General features: G+C 39.6%; 1 protein-coding gene across 1 annotated transcript; it reads right to left on the bottom strand.

The window, feature by feature from the left end:
• Positions 1–3892: 3892 nt before the first annotated feature.
• LOC131299966 (ABC transporter A family member 10-like) lies at positions 3893–21540 on the bottom strand. Its single transcript, XM_058325562.1, has 18 exons — positions 21367–21540; positions 19635–19980; positions 19265–19344; positions 18635–18791; positions 13872–13997; positions 13657–13781; positions 11794–11955; positions 10130–10292; positions 9929–10054; positions 9746–9829; positions 8581–8897; positions 7920–8120; positions 6073–6182; positions 5896–5980; positions 5406–5534; positions 5185–5290; positions 4969–5057; positions 3893–4485 (listed from the first exon to the last, which is right to left on the bottom strand). The coding sequence occupies exons 1-18, from the start codon at positions 21439–21441 to the stop codon at positions 4189–4191; spliced, it is 2778 nt and encodes a 925-aa protein (XP_058181545.1). The 5' UTR covers positions 21442–21540; the 3' UTR covers positions 3893–4188.
• Between the last annotated feature and the right edge of the window lie 2505 nt (positions 21541–24045).

Here is a 24045-nt window from a genome sequence, read left to right on the forward strand (position 1 = left end):
CGAATATGTTATCCACGCTAAAAATTAGCTTGATCGAACATTAATAGATACATGGATGGAACAGATTTGTACAAGAAACATTCTGTTTTCCACGCTAAAATTAATAATTGCCCGTTTTTAATAATTGCCCATTTTTACTTCTAACATTAAGAAAAAGTAGCTTTAGTATACAAGCTCACCTAAAACAGAATTTCCATGGAAGTGATCGGAAATTAAATCATTCTCTTGCTGAACCCATTTAAATTAATAATTGCCCATTTTTTTCTTGTACAAATCTATTTCATCCATGTACATATTGATGTTCGATCAAGTTAATTTTTGGCGTGAATAATACATTCGACGAGCTCTACAAAATGAACGATTTCGATCATTGTTGTGGACTTGGGACGGGCCCACAATGGCCCAAAACTAGACCGGACTGGACCATTAAAAAACTGGATATGAACTGAACCCGTCCCAGCACTAGGCCATGTCAGCCCGATCATCTGTAAACAAGGATGGACGAACTTCTTCGTAAACAATGGCCATCATAATCTATTTCCAAAACTTCTAACATAAAGAAAAAGTAGCTTTAGTCTACAAGCTCACCTAAAACAAAATTTCCATGGAAGTGATCGGAAATTAAATCATTCTCTTGCTGAACCCGTGTACATTTTTTTTTAATCGGTAAAAGTAAAATTTTATTAAGGAAAATGGGAAGAAAAATTCCAACCAAAGGTTAAAGAGTGCGTCCAAATTGGACAAGGCCCAATCACACCTAAAAGAACAAAACCCCATGCACCTGATGGCCTAAAGTTCAAATCTTACGATAAAAGCCCAAATATATTAGAAAGCCTAAAATGCCCAAGTATTCTTAAGCACAAAAAGAAAAATCTAGTGGGCTAAGCCCAACCTGATAAAACCCAAAACCTAAACTACAATCTGTGCCGTTTGAAGCCCAACATTCCGACCACCGCTGCCCACCGAAACTCAGACAGACAGCCACCCAAACCACCGAAACGACACCTCCAACACCCCAAGCCGCCATTGGCAAACTCCTTGGAGAGACGAATCGACGGCCAAACAACCCATGCATATCTGTCACGGATGCTCCCCTAGCCGTTAGGCAAGAACCGTGTCGCCCATTAGCGAGCATGGTGGGATACCACGCTGATCAAAACCTCCCACCACCGCGAGGACCACCTCGCAGTTAGGCCGAGATCTGGTCAACCCAACAGAAAACCAGACGGTAGCACAAAACGGGGAAGGAAGATTGATCGAGTGCAGGGGAAACGGGGATGGAGACTGTTGAGAGAAAAAAAACATAGAACAGTAGAGAAGGGGGTCGGAAAAAAGAGAGGGGCGAGAAGGAGGAGAACAAGAGAAACCGAGAACCATTACCGTTGTTGATCCCGTCGCCACCAGGAGCCCCCATCCGTGAACGCCGAGAAACCGCCGAATCGGCTCCCATAAACGCTCTGGAAAACCCCACACGTCAAGATCCATAACCACGGCACCGAACACCAGCACCTCTGCCACCAACCTGCTCGGAAACTCCGTCGATTATTTTTGAAATAGGAAGAAAGAGAGAAGATCAAAACAGAAGGGGAAAAGAGGAGGAAGATGGAGAGAGAGAGAGAGAGGGGGGGGGGGGGGGGGGGGGGGGGGGGGGGGTTGAGGAGGCGGCGCCGCATTGCCTCCCTGCCCAAGGAAACCTTGAACTAGAGAGAGAGGGGGGAGATGAACCGGTTAGAGAGAGCCTAACGCATACAAAGAAGTTGTCTGAACGGTACATTGCAGTTGCATCATTGCATGTACTTTAATCATTGTGATTTGGGCAATAAATTGCGTAGGTTGAAACCCCAGGATTCAGTTACTTGGAGAAACTTAAAGGGGAAAGAGATATAACTACGACGGTTTCATTGTTAGATCTTTTTCCCATTTTCTAAAAAACATGCATGTCCTATTTCTTCCAAATTGTTGCTCTTTTGAAAAAATTTAGCAACTCTACGTACTGGGAGCTAAGATACTACTAAAACCAATGATGCGTCAAGTAGAGCAGATGTCTTCTCTTCTTATTCTTCTCTGCTTATACTCATTTGTCCCACCCGGTCAGGCGTTCTTCTTACTGGATGCTGTCGCCAATTTCTTCAAGCCAGTCGGCCAGGTCTTCATTTGTGGTTGGTTGCACCCTACATGGGATGACCGATGTAAAGGGGTGCCTCTGGATAGAAGGGATGTCGACAAGTATATGGATTATTCATGTTGCAAAGCATTGGTTGAGTATAACAACTATCAAGGTTGTACATTTTGGCCTTATAATTCAAAAGAGAAGTGTACGTAAGAAAGATGGTGAATTGTGAAGGTTGCATATTGGTTCATGTGGGGGGATTCATTGCTTAAGCAGTTTCACATATAATGACAGTAGCGAAAATTTTTCTGCAGTTGGCAACATTATCGTGAGTGATGCATGCAAGAACTAGACTCTTTCACAATCGCATGAGAAATATTTGGGCGTGATAAATCCCCGATTATCAAGGCATTAAAGTTGCAGAGAATTAATGGAGCGCTTGATGTTTGATAGAGGTTAATATATGGAGATGGGACGCAGTGGCGGCTCCATGACTTACTTCAAATTAAAACAAATCATTCATAAATTTTAATTTTGATCAATTTAATTATATAGATTGATTTTCAATTATTTTAAAATTTAAAATTTCAAATATGCATATAAACATGTATCTATACTAGTAAGTTGGTGCGTTGCAGTTTTAGTGCCCAATACAGGGTCTTTCACATACAAACAGAAACTAACAAATGCATGAAAGCCACTGCTGACATGCATAACCATTTCGAAACACACCACGTCTGGTATTTTCACGTCCAAGCTTTGCGGAACTGTCCGAGTGGCGAGTGTGAGGGAGGTGTGGGATCGATACTTTACAAATCCCATCTGATACACATGACTAGCTTTTACCATGCCGATATTCCTTCTTGGGTAAAATCAAACTGTCAGTCTAGACATCTTTTTTTCTCTAAGACTCTAACCAAGTCTTGGGTGACCATATTTCCTATTGCTTGGTGGAACATTTGGCTTAACAAGAATCGAAAAGCATTCGGGATAGCATTTCAAGTCTTATTTTAGCGGCAGCACAAGAAAGGAAAACTACGGTTGGAAATTAGCCGGGGTAGCAGCAAAAGTGAATGACTTCAATTCGGATGGAGCATCCCGGAACAGCTCATCAAAGGCAACCTCAGGAGGCCTTATTAGAGATCATTATGGTAACTGGGTGATAGGTTAATGCCGCAACATTGGAGCTGGTACTAGTTTGGCGGCAGATCCATGGGGTTTGCGTGATGGTCTTCAATTAGCGGATAGATAATATAATATTACGCCTCCTGAGCCTCGAAATTGAGACAGACTCGATAGTTATGATTACATTACTTGCTAAACCATGTGATGAAACCCAACAACTTAGTGCATTATTGACGATTGCATGTACCTTTTGCAGAAGTTGGGAGTAACGGAGGTGATGCATAGCTATTGCGAAGGGAATGGTTGTGCTGATTGATTCGCAAACTTGGGGTTCCAAATGGTACTTATGATTACATTATGGATGCTGGTTTTCATTTGTTAGAAATTATGTCAAGTGTTGTTTCTATTCAATTAAGAGCAGATGTCCGAAGGTTGTTTACCCTAGACTTACGTTCATTTCTTCTAATTAATGATATTATTCCCCGTTTTCACCACACATAAAAAAAAATGGAAATAGAAGTCGACAATGGATACGAACTCTGGAAGTTTCCGGTGTCATAACAGAATGCTTGGTTTCAGGAGTACTTATAGTGTGTCGATGAATTTGTAAGGCTCATTGCGACGTCGACGTCTCATACAAATGATCCGGATTGTTCATTAAATTTAAAATAATATTTTATATTGCCATGATAAAATCATCTTAATCGGATAATTACAATTATTTGATCCATGTTTCGTTTCTTCATTCAGGATTCATGATATTGGACTCTAAGAAAACACAAAAATATATTAATAATTAATAAATGGCTTAGATCACTTGTATGCTTGGGGCCTCGGAGTGGCCCTTCACATCCATCAATACAATTGGTTCCTCATGACTCGTACATGCCATGCCCATCTGCGATTCCCAAACTTTATATGTATGTAGCATCCTCGTACTTTGTATATAGCGATCATGTGACGTTGAATGCCTCTGCCCCACATGCGACCTTGATGAAGACATCCTCCAAGGTCGTATCAGCAATACCCCATGCCTGAACAATGAACTTGCTCTTTGCAGCCTCAACTACTTCGAACATATCTGCGATTTTGACCTCATTTTTCGGAAGCTCAAACTTTTGGGTTCCTGATAGGTGGTATGTCTTGTTAGCACTAGGAGAGATATGACGAACCAACCTCTCCATTTCTTGCTCATTCTCGGATGATGTCGTAATGGTGAACACGTAAAATCCCCCATATCGGGCCTTTAACTGGAATTCATCAATAAGTAGGATTGTATCAAATGTTGATGATGAAAAACAAAATTCCTAATAGTGATGCATCTGAATGATATAGTGTGTGTGTGTGTATATATATATATATATATATAAAACTGACCAAATGGGAAAATATATCATAGAGGGAGCTACAATTGTTCGAGTCAAAAAGGGTTGTTATCCTCAACAGGGTTTTGTATCTTTGTTTTTGGAAATTTATTTCATTCTGGTGAATTTATTTGCAAATATCATTGTTCTCTCCCTTGTATGTTTTTCTCCTCCGAAGAGAGTTTGCTTGCTATATATTGAGATAAGAGAGAAACTTATTCACGGCTCCTCTGTGAATAAGTTTTTCTTGAGAGATAAACATCACCTATCAATCTACTCAGAATTACACGAAAATTCTCAGTATCAATAACAGAATTTCATCTCCATATGGACCATATCAAAGAATTTGACAAATGAAAATACCATTACCTGTTTTGCGTTTCCAATGCACTGCAATCTGCCGTCCACAAATATTCCCAAACGATCGCAGAGATGTTCAGCCTCATCCATGGAATGTGCTGAAACCATAGAGCATCATTAATAAATTTGAACAATAACGATTGCATGAAACATAGTTAGTCTGGAGAGACCAAATCCAATAATGTATAATTTTCTATTTTATTCGACAGAGAGGAGGGAATGTACTGGTGAGTATAATTGCTCTTTCCTTCTTTGCACGCATCACAACTTTCCATAATTCAATTCTCGAAGCTGGATCCAGTCCAGTACTCGGCTCATCCATGTAGACAACCTTATTTTATTTATTTATTTCCAAACAAATAACATATGTCATGTTAGCATGCTGGGGATAAAAATATCCAACAACGATACAACTACAAAGGTAAACAACACAATTTATGACATACTTTGGGGTCTCCAATAAGCGAAATGGCGACACTAAGCCTCCTTTTCATGCCTCCACTGTATTTACCAGCTTGCTTATCAGCAACCCCTCCATTAAGTAGATTGACGCTGCTAAGAGATTCTTCCACTGCCTGCACAGTAACACAATAATAAAGACTGACAAATTTTGAAATTAGCCCCCCTTGCTATGGTCAACTATGTAGCAATGGATTGTTTGGTGCGGTGGAATGTTTATAGGAAGAACAGAATTGTTGGCCATACACCTAAATTGTGCACAATCATCCGACTATTAGTGTACATTGTGTCATTTTCCTGCAGACTGACTGTTGGGATTAGCATTCCAAAGGTGACTGTTCCATTCCAACTTCGCTCAACAAACTAAAAATTTATTTCAGTTCAAAATGGTTTTTCTGATGGATCTTCCCTAAATGTTCTCTAATATAATGAATTTTAACATCACTATTATCACAGTGAAGGCTACAATTGACTTACTCGGTGTAAGGCGGGACCTTTGAGATTCTTGAGCCTACCATAAAAAAGTAGGTGCTCCCTTGCGGTAAGTGTTTCCCAAAGTAAGCTGCACAATTGTTCAGGAAATTGAAAATGCTTTCTAATTTGTGGAACAAAGAAGTAAAGATAAAAAACTACATGTAGATAATCCAAACATACTCATGTTGTGGACAAACACCCATGCTGGTATATACTTGTTTCATATCAGTCTGTATGTTCAGACCCTCCACGAAGGCTGTCCCAGCGCTAGGCCGTGTCAGCCCGATCATCTGTGAACAAGGACGGGCGAACTTCTTCATAAACAATATGGCTGACATAATCTATTTCCAAAACGTCTAACATTAAGAAAAATGCTACGGGCACATTCGCCTAAACTCTTAGAACTGACTTGAATTTTGCACTTGAGCATCGGGGATGGAGTCATGTCCGTCCAGATCACCCATCAACTTTTGTTGTGCAGAAAGCTTCTTTTTTCCCATCCGAACGGGGCTCAAGTCAGTCAGAACGGGCAGACCAGGAGACTACCCATTTTAAGTAGGTTTGGCTTAGTTTTTGGGATTTTCTTTTAGATAGGGAATTTGGTTAACACTAGGGTTTTGTTCTCTCTGGGTCTATTATGGTGAGGCTCCTTTAAGTACCATAAAAGAGCATGCCGCCTTCGGTCTTTTTTTCGAGCATCACCCACAGGGTGTGAAAGCACGATGAATTGAAGGCAAATGGCCGAGGAAATCTAGTTTTTCCTCGGTAGAGTTGTGCTACCTTGCCTTGCCCGGTGAGAAGCAATCAGCTTGCCATGCCTTGGCTAGACCCGTCAAATGCCATTTTTGGTCTTTTTTTCGAGCATTACCCACGGGACGTGAAAGCACGACGATTTGAAGGCAAACGGCCGAGGAAATCTAGTTTTGCTCAGTAGAGTCGTGCCATGCCTTGCCTTGCCCGGTGACACGCAATCGGCTTCGTGGAGAGTTTTCTTCAGGTATCATTGTGGAGTTTGGAGTTCCTTGGGTTTGATATTAGGGCGTGTTTGATAACAGATATCGTTTTGGTGGGATTTGTAATGAGGTGGGATTATGATTAGGATTGATAATGAGATGAGACTATCAATGAGGATATGAATCCTTCTTTCATGTTTGTTTTGCACAAGATTAGATGATGGGATTGTTAACAATATGTTTGTTTTGCCTAAAATATGATAGGATTGAAACTACTTGTTTCCAAATATACCATTGCAATGAGAACACCATTTTCATTATCTGTCCATTCGTTTTTCATACTAGATGATGGGTTTTGGGTTTCTTTCGGGATCCGCTATGGTATTTTATTTCCCTTTGGGTTCCAATGGAGTTTTGTCCCTAATATTGGGTGCTTCTTTGAGAGTGACCAACTGATATATCTGACTCTTCGTAATCTCTCAACAGTCATAGTGTATCCTGCATCACTCTTCACCCGTGGAGTACATTCAAAGCTTATATTTAGGCGGAACCACATAATCTTTGTTTCCTTATTTGATTTGCTTGTTGGTTTATTTTTCTCTACCTCGCAACTGTCAGAACATAAACTAATATGGGATGTTGATAAAGAAGGATATCAATAAGTGTATTGAACTGAACATATAGATCTTTCCAGGGTAGAAGGAAAATGATAATAATACTAGGAATAATAGTAATTTGTACAAGGCTTAGTTCTGCAAGAATGAAATCCAAAATGATGGTTGAATGTAATGGAGGAGCTCGCATAACAACCGATCAGGTATACTGCATGCAGCGGAAAGAGATGAGAAATGGTGAGAAAGAGAATTCTCTTGCACTAATTTTCCAAATTTGACGAGATTTGGGACCCTCTTTTTATGCCAGTTACGTTTCTTGCAAAAACCAATTATTGAGATTGATTGGAACTATGAACTACCTTAATAAGACCGTAAGTCGATGATACGAAGAATTACAGGTGTTCGGGATGAAAAACCGGTGTAAACATTAATATTCAAGAGGTAGAACAATTATACTGACCATCTTGATAAAAGTGCTTTTCCCTGCACCATTTGGTCCGAGCATACCAAAACATTCTCCACGAGCCAACGCAAGAGACAACCCATGGACTGCCACTTTTCGAGGATTTCCATCCATTCCTGGATACACTTTCCTCAGTTTATCACAAATGACAGAGCAACTTCTATCTGGCCGAACAAGCAACTCTTCCACCTTTTCCCTCTATCAAAAACAACAGTGAACAAGAAAACAAAAGGTGAAATATAATCTGATAATGCACAGTATGCACTTACTGAAGCAGATCTCAAGAGTGAGAGAATCAAATAACCCACTACAGTAAAATGCAGAGAAACAGAAAAGGGTTCATCAATTTTACACTCCATTGAAGGGAAAGCACAGGGTTGATATAATTGTTATTTCAAGATTCAATTTGCCTGGCTCGATAAGATTCAATAGTGGATAACCAGATATCGTCTCACAATCTGAAATACAATTAGTAAAATCTGAGATTGCTCCAATGTGCATTAGGAAAAATTTGTTTACTTTCCAAGCATTAAGCAAGTGATAACATACATATACATGAAAAGGGAATAGGTAGAGAGTGGATGTTACTTTTCTGGGTGTCCAGCATTTATCCCTTCTTTAATTTCTTGAAATCGATAAGGATGATAAGCAGACTTACCTCTTGGGCGATGTCAGGTTTCTCCAACCGATCAAAATCTTCCAAAAAAGCCGACTGGGAAAATGGATTAGACTTCCTTCGGAAGCAAAATATTGAACTCTTGTTGTCAAGACAGTAGGAGACAAAAAGACACACGAACCATTCCGCAACCATGATTATCAACACTTCCTTCATGCCATTGCTTCTGTCATTCAGATCTTCCCATGACATCCCACTACTGTGTGAAAGTGTTGCTTCGCGGGCTTTATTTGAAAACTCAAAAAACAAACGATGCAGAGCCAAACCAGGATACAGCTCCATTACAGTAACCAAGTTACCTAGAAGAATGGAATATGATTCGTATGATGATTAGAGCACAAAAGGTATAACCTGAATCCAATAATAGTAGCCAAACATTAAAATCAAATATGCTCTAACAAAAAAACAAACAAACTAGCAGGCACTAAATCATCCATACCAAGTATCAAGAATACAGCAGTGTAACTGATTCTATGTTGCATGGACCATGCTAATTTGGAATACACTCAACAACTGATCAAGGGTAAAAAATATGTGGGGCAAGCATGTCTATTAGCAAGTAGAAGTTATCGTATAACCAACTACATATGGAACTGCAATATTATGCACAAAAAATGCTTTATGACAAGTTGTAAAAGCGATTTTGCCAATAAAAAGGTAGTATATAAATATTTGAACATTCAACCATCTTGCGCCTGTTGATAAGAAATTTAGAGCCGTCAGTAAGCTGTACCCAAGTCTTCTTTTTTTTTTGCTCTGCTGTGCCCAAGTCTATGTTACATAGGTGTGATGTATTGAGTTTGATAAAGAAATCAGGACCACTAACTCAGCAATAATTAACCAGAAATTCAACCTTAGAATTAACAAGTTACTCCTGAATTCACATTAAACAGTGCAAGTACTGCTCCATATGGAAAGGATATAACACAAAATCACGTCATTCTTTCCAGCATGCCACTGCCACTATAGAACAGGTTTTGGCTGCATGAACAAACATTTAAAACTTTGAAACAGGTACCAAGAAGCAACTAACCATAGCACAAATTTTCTGTCAAAAACTGCCTATATCTTCAGGAGAAAAATCGTAAACCAATAATTGGAATGCAAACAAACAAACAACATCGACTAAAGAATTTCTATAACTTACTTGAGAATGATGGATCAACAACCTTTTGCTCTAGATAAAATTTTCCTACCAGCCCAGTTCCAAAGACGATAAGATATGCTACAACTGAAATCATCAAACCATTTATGTTAGAGAACTGCTTTTTAAGTCGAAATAGGAACTGTGCTCTTCACTCTAATGACATCAATTAGTTGAGACACAAACCTGAAGTAGTTTTCACTTTTGAGAACATTCGAGCAACTAGAAAGGAAAGTGCAATTTGCAAGTTGATATAAAGGAAAAAAAACACAAATTGCAGATCATAGTCATGGGCTCTGAATGACCCTAATTCTGCAAGGGAGCAACAGGCACAATGAGTGGACTTTTAAATGAAAATAAGGAATAAAGAAGTTGTGTTACCATTACCCAGAAACAAGCAGGACGCCCAAAAAACCAACATGTAAGCTGAAGATAGGCCGAGGAAATAAATGTAAGAGATCATCAAATCAGGTCCATCACCAAGCCCATGCATTTTCGTCATAATTCGAATGTTCTGCTGCTTCTCATAAACCAGATATGTCATTATAACCTACGTCGAAAAACAGTTAACAAAGTACAATATGAGAAAAAAACAGAGAAAACAATCAGAGACCACTTAAAAGGGTTGTGGATTATGTTATTATTAACAAGGTGTAAGACTATTGAGTCATGGAAAATACTCCCTCGTCCCACATTGCTTGTGCTGTATTCGATTTTGGGATGTCTCAAAATGTCCTCTTTGAAAATTCAAACTCAAAAGAGTGTGAATTTCCACAAACTAGCCCTCATAAATGATCAAAAAGAATTTTAATTTAAGAGAATAACGGGTAAGCTTGGAAATTTTAATAAAACTTTCCAAGGAGACATGCATTAATTGCATGTCCCCCATACAGGACAAGCAATATGGAACGGAGGGAGTATTTCAAGGATCATTGATACCTTGTTTATAAAGAAAAGTCCATAATCCCACATACCACGAGTGTGTAAATTGCCATAAGATGCATTTACTTCTCCTTCTAGTAGATAAATTAGATTTATCTCACCTATCCAATTTAATCTAGTTATATAGTTTGGTTGCTCTAATCTTTCTTTCACTATAAGGTTCAGATCACTATTTACTATGGTTTAACGAACAGCAGGATATCCTAAAATACGAGACCTTTGCATAATTTGAAACAATGGATATCCTTTGAGAAATACCTTAGAAAGACATGCATACCATCAGTACTTTCAGTTTGACTCCATAGTCCTAGTGTAACGATCCGCCCCAGCTGACCTGCTAACCATTTGCCTAACCACGAGGCTCAAAAGGTTAACCTCAAGTTATACAGTAGTTGGAGGGCCCTTGCTTATATACCTTATTACTTTTCATTTCATGGTAGATGTGGGACTGTTGCCCACTTTTGGGCTCTCATAATCTCCCCACTTTATGATGCAACATCCTTGTTGCATTGGCCCAACAACATGGTGGCCATGGTGTGGCACTTAGCTCTGTACAGCACAATCTGTGTGCTCGTATCAGATTCTAGAGGTAGCCCCCACCATGTAGATCAGGGTTGTGCTCTGATACCAACTGTAACGACCCGCCTTAGCTGACCTGCTAACCATTCGTCTAACCACATGGCTCAAAAGGTTAACCTTAAGTTATACAGTAGTTGGAGGGCGCTAGCTTATATACCTTATTACTTTTCATTTCATTTCATGGTCGACGTGGGATTGTTGCCCACTTTTGGGCTCTCACACCCACATACCCTGAGTTTAAATTGCCACAAGATGCATTTATTTCTCCTTCCAGCAGATACATCATTAGATTTATCTCACCTATCCAATTTAATGTACTAATATAGTTTCGGTTGCTCTAATCTTTCACTACAAGGTTCGGAGCACTATTTAATATGGTTTCACGAATAGCGGGATATTCCAAAATACAAGAGCTTTGCATAATTTGAAAGAATGGATATCCTTTGAGAAATAGCTTAGAAAGACATGCATGCCATCAGTACTGTCAGCAAAAAATTTCTTATTATAGCAGACTAAGTTCAAATACTCACAGGAATTAGATGTAGAACAATCCATGTAAAGAAGAGCGTGGAGAAGCTAGAAATGATATCGTCAGTCCGTGTTGAATCGGGATACTTGGGCATTTCTTTGACAAACTCAAAGTGTATCTTGAAATTAGTCCCAAGAAGAAACTCGAGGTAGGCATTGGAGACCTGTATATTTATGCACTGTGAAAGTCACCGTTTGCTATTATTTAATGCAGTTCTCATACAGTTTTTCAACATGATCAAGTTCAGTATATGCACCAAAAATTCATAAACTCAACAAGCTCCGCGAAAGAGTAAGAAGAAGAAGAATGCAAAAGACAATAAACAGACAATGCAAAAGATGACATACAAATATACGAAAAGTTACAGTTCATTAAACTCAAAATGATGTTATATCTCAATAAACTGAAATCACCAACATCTTTCATAGTGTTTTTTTTTTTTTGGTGGCCAATTGGTAGGAGTATAAATATTGCCCATTGGTAGGAAACATTCAAAGTTCACAAGGATAACATCAAACTAGATGAGAAAATCAACTTGGTTTGGAAAATTAACTATGAAAAGAAAGTCCAATGACTTATCCACTAACGTAAAATCAATCAAGAATCAAAGTACCAACCACCTTAGATGGAATGCAGCCCGAGAAGGAAACCCCATAGTTACAGTTTCAGAAGAGAACCCTCCAGAGGTGCCAAACAAGATCAATCTAAGATTGAGGGGCTCAGAAGGGATTACACACAAACAAAAAATGAGAAAATTGGAGGAAGTAAGCAATTGGCAGTCTAGAAATTAGTCTTAAAATGCAATTTCAATTCTGCTTACCATTTCTTTCCTTCCGTTTACTTCTCTCAAGCAGAAGAGTTCATGGAACCATGCAAATTAAATATCCAGTAATGAAAAGGAGAAGCCCAGATCATGAGAAAATGAGAAATACTAGAAAGAATTTAGAGAATCCATACTCTCCCTATATATTGCAAGCTTACTAGGAGAAAGGCTCAGATGTTAATCAGGAAGAGCAGTGATTGATGTTACCTTGAACATGCAAATGAAATATAAGGCATAATCATTACGCAATGATATGGCTTAGATTTATGTGGTCCCAGGATTCAAATCCAAACACCCATCATATTGGCTAACGGCTTTAAAGAAACAGCCACCAAAAGGTTTGGATGTGTGGGTATTATGTTTGTATGTCATTTGCATAGGTTGATCTGTTAAGTAGTTCCTCTTTCCCCTATTGGCTATAAAGTCTTTTGCACTAACTTCATCATTTTGCCAACTCTAGCATTCCCCTTAAGTATAATCTGAACTTCCTATGTTAAGCTAAAGCTTTCTACTTGGAAATACACATTTATACCAGTGATGCAATGGAGGTGTAATCAGGCACCATTTTGGTTCATATAAAGTACAAGAGTTCAAACAAGTTAAGCCTTGGTACACTAATGCTCTAACAAATTTTTCTGAAATTTTGAAAAAAGGGAAAATGTTGTTAGTCCAGAATTTACATTCAGAATGCTCCAAATATCTCTAATTTCCATAATCTCAAATCCTAATTCAACCATGTAATCTTACTACCAACTTTGGTATATCCTAGTCCGTATAACATGTATCTTAACCCAAGCCCAAAAATAAAATCAATATTTCTGGTAGACGTTAATTCAGCCAAAAAACAGATAATCATCTTCCAATCAACCCTTCCCATAAAACGAAAAGCGACACATCCATAGGCATGTATAGCAGAAAACATACTTCATATGGAATGCGGAAAAACAATGAGAAAAAAAAAATTGGAAGGTTTTGAGTTTGAGCTTTATAACACAACTGTGAAACCGCTGCAATATGGAAGGTAAAGGTTAGGAAAGATACCAAATTCACTGAGCGAGCAACCCTCATGATAGACCTTGCCTTCGCTTGATTGTCCTCATTCATGTTAGACTTGTACCAAACACTGACATTAAAGTTCTTGTTGTTGGAGTTCAAGAAATCGTAGGCTGTGCAAAAAATTGAAAACCAAATGAGGGTTCAGAAAACAGCTTTCTTGCCAAAAACGAGTATCAGAGAGATCCAGTCAGTAAACTAACCTGCTACTATCTCATTGCCCTTCCATTCCGAATTCCTGGTCGGGTAACCCTTGAAAATCTCATCATTGATCTCGGAAGAACCATTGCGCCACAATCGTAAACCCTTGATGCATTTTACAGCTATACCTAGAGAGAGAGAGAGAGAGAGAGAGAGAGAGAGAGAGAGAGAGAGAGAGAGGATCAGTCTAACTACTTGCAACATCAACCAATTATCTTTAACAACAAAAGACACCCAATTTCTGATAAATTGCGAGTTTCCAAAAGTTCAATGAACCGAACCCGATAGACTTCTAATTTTCCAGACATTCCGCTGAGCAAAAAAATAAAAAAAATTCCAGACACTACATGGAAAAATTGTTGGAATTCCCCCACTTGTGTGGAAGGGGGGAACAGGCATCATGCTCAGCCATTTTGAACTCCAAAACTCATGCCTGTATCTGGTATATCTCATGCAGCAGCTCAGCCATTTTGAACTCCAAAACTCACGCCATTTCTTCTATACTCCTTTCTATAATTTTTGTAATCCAAGTGGTAGAGGCTAGAGATACAGAGAGAGCACGAAGAGAACCAGGATGAGAGAGAGATTTTCTTCCTTACTCCTTTAATGTCATCATGACTTGGTCATTCAGAAGAGATTCTTTCTCCATCAGAATAATGAAATATGGAATTACGAGCAAGAGAGACAGACTCCTTTTCCAATCGCCCTGGAAGACGGACGTACAGAAAGGTTCTCCAAATTCTAGTTTTCAGTTGTAAACTCATTTTCCCAGGGAATTGAAAAAGTCCGATTCTCTCCATGGAGTAGGCAATGGACCGAATCACGTATATTTGGTGTCTGTGTGTTTGTGTTACCCTAATTCCTAACAATCAGTATTAGAGTTCGGTTGAGCGGGAGGTCAATGGAAGGACATGAAATCACCTCTGTTTTGGTTTAGACTTTAGACAACAGACACAATTCGTCAAAAATTCAATTTGACACCAGAAATAGGTACATCTCAACTAGACAATTGCAACCGTTATGTCCGCCACCATCAATCAACCGGCGTTTGTCTCACGTGCTGCCAGAAGTAGCATGCTTGAGATCAACTCTGCCATACAAGGCACGCGCAGTCAGAGGAAGAATACGATTACCTCGCGTCACATAAGATCCAAGTCAGTGCTGAGTCAACAGGCATGTTAGCACCACGTGATAGGCCAGTCAGCAAAGGGGTCCTAGAAGCGCCATGCCAGTGACACGTGGAAGCCACGTCAACATCATGTGGCAGCCAAGTAAGCACCCACGTCATTAGCGGTGACGAGCCGGATCACTTTGGCAATTTTGCGTCCAGCCAACTCTAACTGAATTCACCAATTTAGGCTGTAGTTCAGGGATTCGGCCACTTTGGCCTGAAAAGTGATTGATTCACACCATATTTGACCGAAGCAATCCGGTTCCAGGTGGTATTTGACAATTTGAATTCAGTTCCGCGCAATGCGTGTGCTAATTGTTCATATAGAAAATAAACAGAAATAGACGAAATACATTTAAATCTTCGGACTATCTTCTAATTAAATGATTAAGTTACTATTAGTCATTACTTAACCCTCTCTTTCTGTAAAACTTGTCACAAATGAGGAGACCATACCACACTGAAATGGGAGAAATGTTTTGGTTCTTCTTGGGTAAGTTTTGGGTCCATTATTATTGTACTGGTGGTTGGAGTGAGGAAATATGGGTCCATTGAGAGAATGAAGGAAAACTGGTTGGATTTGGGTAAGACTTGGCCCATATTTGACCCGAACTGTTCCAACCCGTCTATTATTGACCCATATTCAATCCGCCCATATTCAACCCCAGCCCAAACCTGCCCATTTGCCACCTTTAGTGCTAACATTGGTGTCAAATGCACCCTCGATGATATACTGTCTCATCTCATCTAGAAACACATGAGTGCATAGCTTCAACGCGAATAAAGCGAAATGGCAGAGATCAATATGAGTTTCCTAATCCTGTTGACACCTACCGATTTGGAAGCCACCAATGGAGGATATGCTATTCTGCAAGGATCTGTATAATCATCTGGAGTGCAATGTTTTCAAACCTATGAAAATGAGTGATGAGGACTGGAAGGAACTCAACAGGAAGGTGATCGGGTTCAACAGGAAGGCAATCGGGTTGGTTAGGTAGTGTGTTGAGCACGAGGTGTTCCGCCACATAGCCCAATAGACAAGCGCATATATGTTATGGAAGAGGATGGAAGCGATCATTTGAAGACGTAGCGGAACAAGATGCTGCTCATGAGAAGGCTTGTAAATTTGAAGCTCTGGAGCGACAGTTCATCATTGGGCATACGAGTGAGCTCTAGAACCTCATAAACCAGCTAGCCAGTGTTGAATAGAAGTTCGATGACAAAACATAAGCCCTGCTGGTTCTGAATTCCCTACCAGTCGACTAGGAGCCTATGGTAATTTCTCTTAGAAATTCAACGCTGAATAGAAAGAGGACCATGAGTATTGTCAAGGATGTCCAGTTCAATTAGGAAGCACACATGAAGTAAATGGGCACCATCAATTAGGATGATCACATGCCTTTTTGATAGACGAGAAGGGTAGAACTCAAGGCAAAGCTAGCGGGGTTTCCAACAACGAAAGATCTAGATCTAGAGGTCACACTGTTACTTATATGGAGACTATGAAGGGCACATCATATTGGGCTTGTGAAGCCTGATTCAACTTTAGTTGTGCTTCGCTAAGGGTTCGGTGTTCGACCTGCCCGGACAGGAGTATACGGTTATTGATGATATAACCCTAGGGTATAAATACTTGCTATACGTGGCAGCCGATGTAACTTGTAACTCTTTCTGAATTTGATAATATAGTGGGAACTAGTGTGTTGCTGTTGATGTATCTAACTTTCTGTTGGGGAACCACATAAAATCTGTGTCTTCGCATTCTTGTTTTACAGTTTTTGATTATCTTTGCGCATTGTGTTTGTTGGTTAGGCTGAATCTCTGACACATCAAGTGGAATTTCCCAAAGTGCAAAGCCGACAAGGATAAAGACAAGTCATCAGAACTAGCAATAGTTTGAGATTTCGAGGATCAGGAAGTGGCAGTCTAGCAACAGCTGCAAGCACAGGGAGTTGGAAATTAGAGCAGATGTTTCTCTCGTGTTGCGTGCATGTGAAGACAGATTCTGGAAATCTCATCCGAACGAGCACGAACATAATTAAAGAATTGGAGCTTCTGGAAAACTGGTCCGGACCAGAGTGGAGTTGGTCTGGACGAAGAAGATGCTCGTCCGGACGAAGGTCAAGTTGGTATGGATGAACGGGCATGCTGATTACGTGAGATGCGTGTTTTTTTTAGAGTTTTCGGATGTACTAGTTTGCTTGGACTATAAAACCAAAGCTAGGGTTGCCGCCAATTGAAACTCTTTCATTTCATACTTTCATCATAGTGAAACACCCCAACACCCCGTGGAGTACGATTAAGCAATCGGCTTAAGTCGGAACCACGTAAATCTCTGTGTCTTGTTCTTTTCTTGCTTGAGATTGTTTTTTGTTCTTGGTTTGTTCTTCGATTGGACGTTCGAATCCCCAATATCTAGTTGTTTAGTTCACACATGCGCCAACAATAGAAGCTTCACAAATTACGTGGCATACAATGATGGTATTATCAGGATGGCCATTGAATTAGGTAGCATGATAAAGGATAATCAGATTCTGTATGTCTGACGGAAGGATGATGAGACTGAAAACGAATACAGTTTCTCTCAGGATGCAAGAGGAGCTCTATGATACAGGGTTCAGCAGAACAGGGAGAAGTCGAGGTGAATAGAAAGCAAAGTGGTCACACAAAGCCACAAACGCATAAGCAATAGGCGCATGAGAAATCGTAAGGCCCAAGGCGATTCTGAGATGCATAAAGAAGGATCCAAGGGTGTGTAGGAGCTCGAGAAAGTTCATAAAGAAGCTTAGAGCAATGAGAGGAAGTCGTGTTCTGAAAGCTGTACAGCGACGTCTACCACAACAACGACCACAAAGCGAGACTCATTTTCTCGCGATTTTAATCAGTGATGGTAGCACCTCCAGAAAGATGAACTTAGGAAATAGGGAGGTGGAGTCACAGTCATCAAAGATGTGATCTTTGCACGGCACCCTAGAAAGAAGGTGTTGGCACTCCGTGATGGGGTGAGGGCGATTAGGGTAGATCTACGAATGACGGCAAGGAGCGTTTACCACACACGGGGCAGAGGGAGTGATTGCTACAATTCACCAATGTGTGAAAGCAGGGAAGGGCCTACTGATCATGCATGGCCATATTGGACTTCAAAACTCACGCTAGTATTTGGTATGCCTCGTGTGTGGATTCGCCATTAATACCCTTGGATTTTCTTCCTTACTCCTCACTAGAAATGCTTGTAATCAGAGATTCAGAATGCTAGAGGAGAGAGAGAGAGAGAGAGAGAGAGAGAGAGAGAGAGAGAGAGAGAGAGAGAGAGAGAGAGAGTGTTTTCTATTGTAAAAACCTTATTCCAGTGAAATGAAAAGTCTGATTCCATCCTTGGATTAGGTGATAATCCGAACCACGTATATTTAGTGTCTTTGTGTGTGACCCTATCCCGAGTAAAAATATCTTTAAACTTGTGAGTTTCCAAAGTTCAAGGAACGAAACACAACATAATTTTCTAGATACATAACAAGAATCGAATAAAATAGAAAATCAACAAACAAAAATACTAAAGAATTAAGGAGTCAAGACCTCAGGGATGCATGGTAATACCTTCTTTCATTCCCTTGGATCCCGTAGGAATAAATGATGAGGAGTTCCGACGGCATCGACGTTGAATGTTATAGATAGTCGTAGTATCATCTGAAAAAAACGCTGAATCGAGATACATCTCTGGACCTGACTTTTCTCCAGGCTGGGAAACCGACCCCTGAACATTTTCAGAAATGATATTACCAGGAGAACTAACGTAAAAATCTTGAGACAATAGGAAAACTAAAGCTCAAACATTTATACCTTCGATGAATAGCAACAAAAACCTGAAGCTCCATTTCGATGAGTTTTGCACTTATGAAATTGAAGGAGGTTAACTAATGGAGGTAGCATGATAACTCTAAGGTCGAGAGTACAGATTGTGATGGTAAAGGCAATTTTGCCGAAATTCACTCTAAAGTTTGATATTTTTTTAATCAAAGAATTTCAAATAACTGCCATCACCAGTTTATTTCCAAACCATCAATCAGAAACTCTCATCCCCTTTGCTGTCAAATACAAAATTGAATCGAAGGTTGTGCTTTTACAAAAGGTAATTCATGTCCATTTATTTCAGATTCTAACTATTGACGTGATTTTCAAGAACATAGAAAAAGGTAGAGGAGCATAAGCAGAGGAAATAGAACTTACAAACACCCCATCAGCAAATCTTTGCAAGATGTCAGAGGTAATTAAAATGGAAGATCTTGGGAAAAACCGTCCAGCCAAATCTAAAAATAGTGACAGAATCAAGATTAGGATATGTGGTGACGGTGATTATTGGTTATAGCATCTCCACTAGTTGATGTGAAAACAGCAATGCCAAAACCATAATCTATGGCATACTATGATGCAAAAAGATATTAGTTTCCAGTCCTGCAATGATGGTGCAAAGGGAATTATTCATTTTGTGCGATTTGTGGCTCCCAACATTGAGGAATAACAAATCATAGAAGATGGTGTTGGCAGAGATTTTAAAAGCCTACCACTGGAGATGCTCAGACAAAACTTAGAGAGCTACCTAGTCCAAGGGACTTATTACTCCCGGTAACAAGAACAGTTACAGGACATGAGTTGGTCTTCTTGCATGACCCATCAGGCAAATCTCCAAATGGAAAAAAAGCAGTTCTTACTGCACGATAATCAGAGTCTGGTATCTGCAGCAATGGAGGGTATTCATGCGGTGTAGGAATCCAACATAGGGTAAAGTTGTAGTAAAGCTCATCATCCGAGCACACATAGCCGCGAGGAAAAGGTTTGGGTTGTTTTCCACTGCTTAATGACATGAACTTCCTCACCACAACAAGAAATGCACAAAGGATAACTGGGAATAAGATGAGCCGGCAATTCGCCGCCTTTCTTCTTTTCTGCAAAAGAAATAGCAACCCGGGGCAAAACTCTTTCAAATTATGACCAGAATCTCATAGGTAATTGTATTCCAAATTAATACAGCGAAGGATCTGGCTGTTCAGCCTGTCCCCAAAATAGAATCTTGGGGTTGCTGATTAACACTTTACCATGTATGATTGCCCCCAACCTCCCCGGCCCCTTGATATGGAGTAATACAAGTTGCCCTCAGAACCCTCTTATCAGTCGCCATTCATACATGATTACATTCTAAAAAGGATTTACCACACTCTAAAATCCCCAATAAGATCCACCAGAAAATAGAGATTTGCCCTCTATTATTGTGAGTGAGAGGAAAAGCAAAAGTAAAATATCCCGCAGCCACCCGATTATCTATTCATTATTTATGAATTCATGAATTAAATGGATCGCACAAATCCAGGAAAAAAGAATTTGAGCAATGCATGCGACTAGGAGAAACCAAATTTGAATGCATGATCTGCTGTGGTTGGTTCTGTTTCTATAAGTTAAAAGCAGAAATAAGTTTTTTTTTTGTTTTTTCATCAAATGTATTACAGGGGTAGATTTTGTTAACAACTACAATTCCACATGGGATTGGGACTTATCAATCCAATGGCTTAAACTTTTGGGTGGAATATAAAATTTTCACATGATATCATAGTGGGGCGGGTCCATTCTGTCCCGTGTTTTAAAAATTCATTATTCCCACCACACGTTGACTTTTGTTTTTTTGCAATGGAGAGAAGTTTTATTTATATGGTAGGCACGAGCTTAAACATTATATAGGATGGAACTCCATGGGAGCAAAATGGACGTCGTTATATTTGTAAAAAAATCCATTATTTCCGTTATGTTCAAAATGAAGTCCCACTAACTACATCATTTAAATATGAGAAAAGTTACGGGATACAGGCTCCAATTGTTTTGATGAAAAATATTTTACAACATGTAAAATATTTTCTCAAAATATAAACTTTAAATTTTTATTTTTTCATATTTGGGTGACACATGAAAAATATTTTTCAAAAGAATGGTAGATTGCTGACTTAGAAATATTTTAATCGAGTAAGCTCTCTCTCCTCCTCCTCTCTCTCATTTTAGATTTAATATGATTTGAGAGAAGAAAGAAATGAAATAAGTGATTTTGAGAAATGTCGAGTCATTGGGCTGAAATGCAAAAATAACTTACAGGAAAACAATTTCACCCCTTTTCTGCAAAATATTTAACTCATTCTTTTTCTAGCCAAACAACGGAAAATGGGTAATGCCAAAACAAACGGAGCTGGAGTATAATTGAAAAGTTAAGTACTTTTGATGTACCTTTAAAAAATTGAAATCCCCAAATGATACTCCACAAAGGGATGGTGTTGCAAAAAAGGACAGACCTGGAAGACGAGGTTCTTCCTGAGCAGTGCATCTGCTTGTGTCCAGAAGCTGGCAGGACCATGTGGATTCTCCATTGATGTTGCCCTTCTCTCTCTTGACCCACAGATTGAACGTTGGAGAAATGATCCCCAAAGAAACAAAAACCTGATTTGTTTGGGTTTTTCTCTTGTTTCTGTTTCTCAAATCATAAGCACTCCCCCTCACAATCTCCCCCATATTTATAGGGAAGGGGCGTAATTTGATAAAGGGTTGCCCTTATTCTTCGGTTATTGACCCTTGTCAGCATTCAAAGGATGCCTTTGTTTTTCTCGTGTTTGGCGCGAATGAGATTAGATTGTTATGAAATTATTCTGTAGTCCGGATACTACGGTATTTCGGGCACTCCACAACTGTGTATAATCATGGAGTGCATGATTAAATGTACGACCTCGTATAAATGTGTGATTTTGAAGTGATTTGGAGCACAATTTGACGGTTTTAGGTGCACCCGGAACACTATCACGTGAAGTTAAGACTTCAGCCTCTTTGGATGGGAGGAAAAAAAAAAAGAATTGGAGGGGAAGAATTTTCTCTCCCTCGTTGTGATGGTTAAAGAGACGATAAGAAAACATACTCCTTTCTAAATTTCTCATTATTAAGAGAAATTACACTCCTTTCATTTTGACAGATTGAAGGAGTGTGTTGTGCAGTCCCGTGTTGTACAACCGCTCCTCCAATCCCGTTTTGACGCAGCGAAATTCACAAAAAAAATATTAAATTCAAGGCCTAAACGAATGAATTAGTTTGAAATTTGTCCACCAAATTTGTACTCATTCGGAGCACGTCCGAAATTTACCAATTTAGACAATTTGCAATTAAAACTTTTTCGAGCTTCCGACGCTTTGGCCGGTTCAAGTGATCAAGAAATTCAGCTGCCACTTGTTCTACATCACTTTTTATTTCTTCCGCAAGTAGCCAAAGGGGCTGAGGGACGTACACATTAATATGTGTCACACAACAAACAAAAAAATGAAAAAATCTAGAAGAAAATTACGTGTAAGACTAGTTTTGCACTCCTTAGTTCTATTAAGGAGAGATTAACTGAAAACTTAATATTCCTGCTAATTAAGCTGCGCTCACTTTCAACTTTTAGAAAACCCAAAAAAGATCTTAAAATCCTTACTCGATGTGGGGCTCCATTCCGAATGATTTTCACTCTTTTGGGCCAAGATTTTGAGATCTGCTCCTAGCCTTTTTCTTTGTCCTGCAAAATGAAGCACGGCTAAAGACCACACCAGAGGTTCTCCAGAATGGGCCTCCGGTGCAAAAATCAGTTCACTTGCCAAGAGAAATTAGAAACCAAGAGCTAGGGTTTCTTTTGTGCGTACCTCTTCTAGAGGGGCATAATGGGGTATTTATAGAAATTCCCTAGCTTGATCTTCAAGATTGCACCTACGCTCGACACGCGTCGACTGATGTCACCCTCACGTCACGTTTAGGATTTTGTAACCGCTTGTGGGATGAGCTGACACTTTCATGTGCTCCTATCCTCATCCTGATAACAGCTCAGATGACGTCACGAACGTCTCCACGAACAAGGTTGTTATTCCCATGCGGGTGAGCCGGAACGATGGCCAAGCTCATTCGGCACCGAGCGTGCGGTGCGACCATCGGTGAGTCTGCAACCGAACGCGTTTCCCGTCCGTATGGGGGCTGGAGGCCGAGGCAATTAAGTGAATCGTAATTAACAGGGCCCTCGGCTATGGAGGTCGTCGGAATGCCGAACGTTGAGGGTAAGTGACTCAGAGTTGATCCGACCACTGGATCACGTTCGAAAATGGCCCGAGCTATTTCGCTCGGCCTGCTACACTCAAGTTCCCAGTGAAAACGAGGTCTTATCCTTACTCAAGTTCCCAGTGAAAACGAGGTGATCGAGTTCTACAAGGGACTTTGTACTGGGAAATGTTAAATGCGGTCCTCAAAAATTGGCAAAACCATATTCGAAACCTATATATGAACACAGTACAGAACAACTTGAAGTAATTAATTTTGCTGGCTTTAGATAAAATTTTCAATGATTGAGCTTTTCCAAGTTCCCAATTCAACATTCTAGCTGGCATAATTTTATATATCCTTTCTACCAATGATTAATGGGCTGACAATGTCTTAATTATGTTGGTTCTCAATGGCTGAAAAACAAAATAAAAGTACATTTCCATATAACTTCCATCCTAGAAAAAAACCCCTCAGGCTTTCTTTGCTATGTTTAGTTTGGTATTTGAAAAGTTTTTAAAAAAATCGTAGGGGTAATAAGTGAAGAGAAATAAAAAGAGAAATGTTGAAAGTAGGAGGAATCTAGGGGGAATTTTTTGAAAAATGCTTTTTGAAAAAGGAAGAGAACACGGCATTAATTAAAATGATCACGTCAAAGCAATGTTAATCCTGACTAGACAATTGAGATTCATACCGGTTTTCAATCTTATCAAATGTCGTCATAACCAACACCAACGTCGTTGGAGATCTTTTAGGACTCTAAAAAATGGAGGAGTGACTCAAAATTGTCAACGACTAGAAGTACTCCAGCAAAGATTTTCGATCGATCTGTACTTTGCTGGACATGTCTAATTTTGGTCCTGAGCAACGGGCACGGCATTTCAAGAAAAGATTTTCTGTACTTTGCTGGACTTGTCTAATTTTGG

The sequence above is a fragment of the Rhododendron vialii genome, chromosome 9a (genome assembly GCF_030253575.1).
Source record: "Rhododendron vialii isolate Sample 1 chromosome 9a, ASM3025357v1".
In the NCBI taxonomy this organism is placed as follows: Eukaryota; Viridiplantae; Streptophyta; class Magnoliopsida; order Ericales; family Ericaceae; genus Rhododendron; species Rhododendron vialii.

What these genes read in the sequence shown, in the direction of transcription:
- LOC131299966 (XM_058325562.1), bottom strand. Translation starts at nt 21,441, where the DNA reads ATGGAGAATCCACATGGTCCTGCCAGCTTCTGGACACAAGCAGATGCA. An exon ending in AAGGTCCCGCCTTACACCGA is followed by an intron (nt 5,535 to 5,895) that starts GTAAGTCAATTG and finishes GTTACTGTGCAG; the next exon opens with GCAGTGGAAGAATCTCTTAG. An exon ending in CGCTTATTGGAGACCCCAAA is followed by an intron (nt 5,291 to 5,405) that starts GTATGTCATAAA and finishes AAATAAAATAAG; the next exon opens with GTTGTCTACATGGATGAGCC.